Raw genomic sequence first — 2,628 nt, forward strand, 5'->3', positions numbered from 1 at the left:
TTGACTAAGAGTTCCCAAATAGTCATGTGATATTGGTTTGAAACATGAACATGTTTGGATTCTTTGGCGTAAATATCACGCGAGAGTGCCTTGTATGTAGGGACAAAAATGTATGGTATTATTCAATTTGTGCTCTATTGTGGGATTGCAGATTTACTTTCATCCCCGTTTTGTATAGTCACACAATTATATTTGTTTTATATCAAGCATTAATGAAAATCCCTGTTGTTATGAATAAGTAATCAAGAGAAATACTGATTTTGCTGTCATAATTATTCCGTTTTCGTTTGGCCCAAGTTTCAGTCGTGCCATTTTGTACTTATGTTGGTTTGTTGTGTACTGATATTTTGCCGAAAGGAAACAACAATAGGCGTTTTCACATCAGCTCGATGTTTCGAAATAGCGCGCTATTTTGCTGACTATTTTCTGCGAAAAATATCTCGAGCTTGGATTTTTATCGGGCTGATGTGAAAACGCCTAATGAGCCATCACTATAGCTAGGCATGCAAATCATAAAATTGAAAAAAAAAGGCGTTGTTTCTTTCATATCTGATATCGCAGGGATCATAAGCATGCCGTTTGGGCCTAAGCAGATGGAACAACGCCGATTTTCCTTGTCAGCCTTGCGTTCGCTTGGAATGGGCAAATCAAGAATGGAACAAATTATTGTTGAGGAAGCGCGCCACCTTGTGGCTCGCTTTGCCAGTCGTAAATCCAGCGCTTTCTTGCCTTACTTTGATCTGGCGACATCCGTGACCAACATCATCAGCGTATTCACTTTTGGAAAGCGAATCGACAGTGATGTCGGTGAATTCCTCGATGTCCTGAATAACATTAACGAAATCCAGCGTTGTGCCGAGCCCTTTAACTTCTTGCCACTTCTGCGTTTTGTTCCAGGAAGTGGCTACAGAAAATGCCGTGCTCTGCAAACACAAATTGACAGATATTTCCAACTCAGAATGAAAGACGCAAGAGAAGGCTGTCCAGAGCAGTGTTTCGTTAGAATGTATGACAGCAAAATAAAAGCAGCCAAGACTGTAAAGAGTACGGAGGCCTTTCATGACGAGGAAAATCTCCGTGCAGTTGTAACTGATCTGTTTGTGGCTGGATTTGAAACAACGGCCAATACGCTCCAATGGGCTCTCCTTTTCATGCTGCGACATCCTGATGTACAGAGAAGAGTGCAAGTCGAATTGGACCAACACATTGACGCAGGTCGTATGCCTAGCCTTTCTGACAGGGCGGAGTTGCCATACACAGAAGCAACTCTACTCGAGATCCAGAGGATAGCATCCGTCGCTCCGCTTGCGGTTCCGCACGCTTCCACCAAAGATGCTGTAATCGGAGGCTATGTCATTCCAAAGGGTACGGTTATTCTGTCCAACATTTGGGCTATCCACCATGACCCAAACCTTTGGGAGAACCCTGATCAGTTTAATCCAGAGAGGTTCCTGGACAAGGAGACTAATCAACTTCGACGGAGGAATGAACTCATTCCATTTTGTATAGGTATATCATGCGCTTTTTCTGTAGATCTTTGACTACCTGACGATAACGACAAGTAATGTAAGCCAATCAAAATATATGTAAGCCAATGCCGAAGTAATGTGTACCAGAATGACATGATTCTCAGACAATTTAAAAAAATAGGTATTACAACATGTTTATTGATTTTCTGTTTATCACATTGACTGCATACTAGTCAAGAGTGAGAGATAGTCGAAACGCAAAAACTCGTCCGTAACCAGGTACCTTTGATTGTTATCAGCGGGATGACAAATTAATCAAAATAATCATTATAGCAAAACTATGCGATTTTTTAAATATTTCTATTGATATTGACGACCTTTTCCTCTTGTATTTGTCACTGTTATACAATCCACAATAAACTTAACTGTATTATTAAGTCGAAATTGCCAGCATTATCAAAAGAAGAAGTAGTAGTAGAAGAAGAAAAAGAAGAAGAAGAAGAATAGTAGTGTAACGATTGTATTTGATCAAGATTTCAGAAATGCGTGCGATGGTTAATTAAGATACAAAGTTGAAACACAAAGTATGTCTCTGTGTCTATTTATCTATAATTACCTCTTAAACTATTACCCTATCTATCTACTCAACAATCAATCAGTCTTATTCTTGTTTATTTCTTCTTCCGAACCTCGGTGACAGGACGCCGCAAGTGTATCGGGGAGCAACTCGCCAATGCCGAACTTTTCCTTCTCTTCACGCATCTCATGCAGCGCTTCCATTTTCGGACACCGAAGGGAGTCGCGCCACCTACGTTGAAGACCAGTTGCCTGGTGGCACATTCCCCTTTAGCGTTTGAAGTGTGTGCCATTCCGCGGAATGCGCTTCAAAAGACTGCCTAAGAATAAGCCATTTCACAGTTAGCTCATGGGCACATCGGTACAAATGACCTTTCTTTTTTTTTCTCAATTGGTTAGACACTTCACTCGTTTTCAAAGCAGCATGATGCATAAGCATGCCCACAATTTATGGATTTCAAGTTCAAACAAAGAATGAACTTGCGCAGAGCAGGACGGTGACAAGAATGGTCTGTCAATTGACACTTCGGTAGGCATTCATTTTATTGTTTTGTGTTGAATGCATAAACAAACTTTTTCTACC

General features: G+C 40.8%; 1 protein-coding gene across 1 annotated transcript; it reads left to right on the top strand.

Annotated features, from left to right (window-relative positions):
- The first annotated feature begins 572 nt into the window (after positions 1 to 572).
- Positions 573 to 2,369, top strand: LOC139717565 (cytochrome P450 2U1-like). Its single transcript, XM_071629072.1, has 2 exons — positions 573 to 1,509; positions 2,170 to 2,369. The coding sequence occupies exons 1-2, from the start codon at positions 573 to 575 to the stop codon at positions 2,367 to 2,369; spliced, it is 1,137 nt and encodes a 378-aa protein (XP_071485173.1).
- Positions 2,370 to 2,628: the final 259 nt, after the last annotated feature.

Source organism: Diadema antillarum, unplaced genomic scaffold (assembly GCF_040938485.1).
Source record: "Diadema antillarum isolate AM-2024a unplaced genomic scaffold, OU_Dant_1.0 scf00000077, whole genome shotgun sequence".
Taxonomy (NCBI): Eukaryota; Metazoa; Echinodermata; class Echinoidea; order Diadematoida; family Diadematidae; genus Diadema; species Diadema antillarum.

What these genes read in the sequence shown, in the direction of transcription:
- LOC139717565 (XM_071629072.1), top strand. Translation starts at nt 573, where the DNA reads ATGCCGTTTGGGCCTAAGCAGATGGAACAACGCCGATTTTCCTTGTCA. An exon ending in ACTCATTCCATTTTGTATAG is followed by an intron (nt 1,510 to 2,169) that starts GTATATCATGCG and finishes CCTCGGTGACAG; the next exon opens with GACGCCGCAAGTGTATCGGG.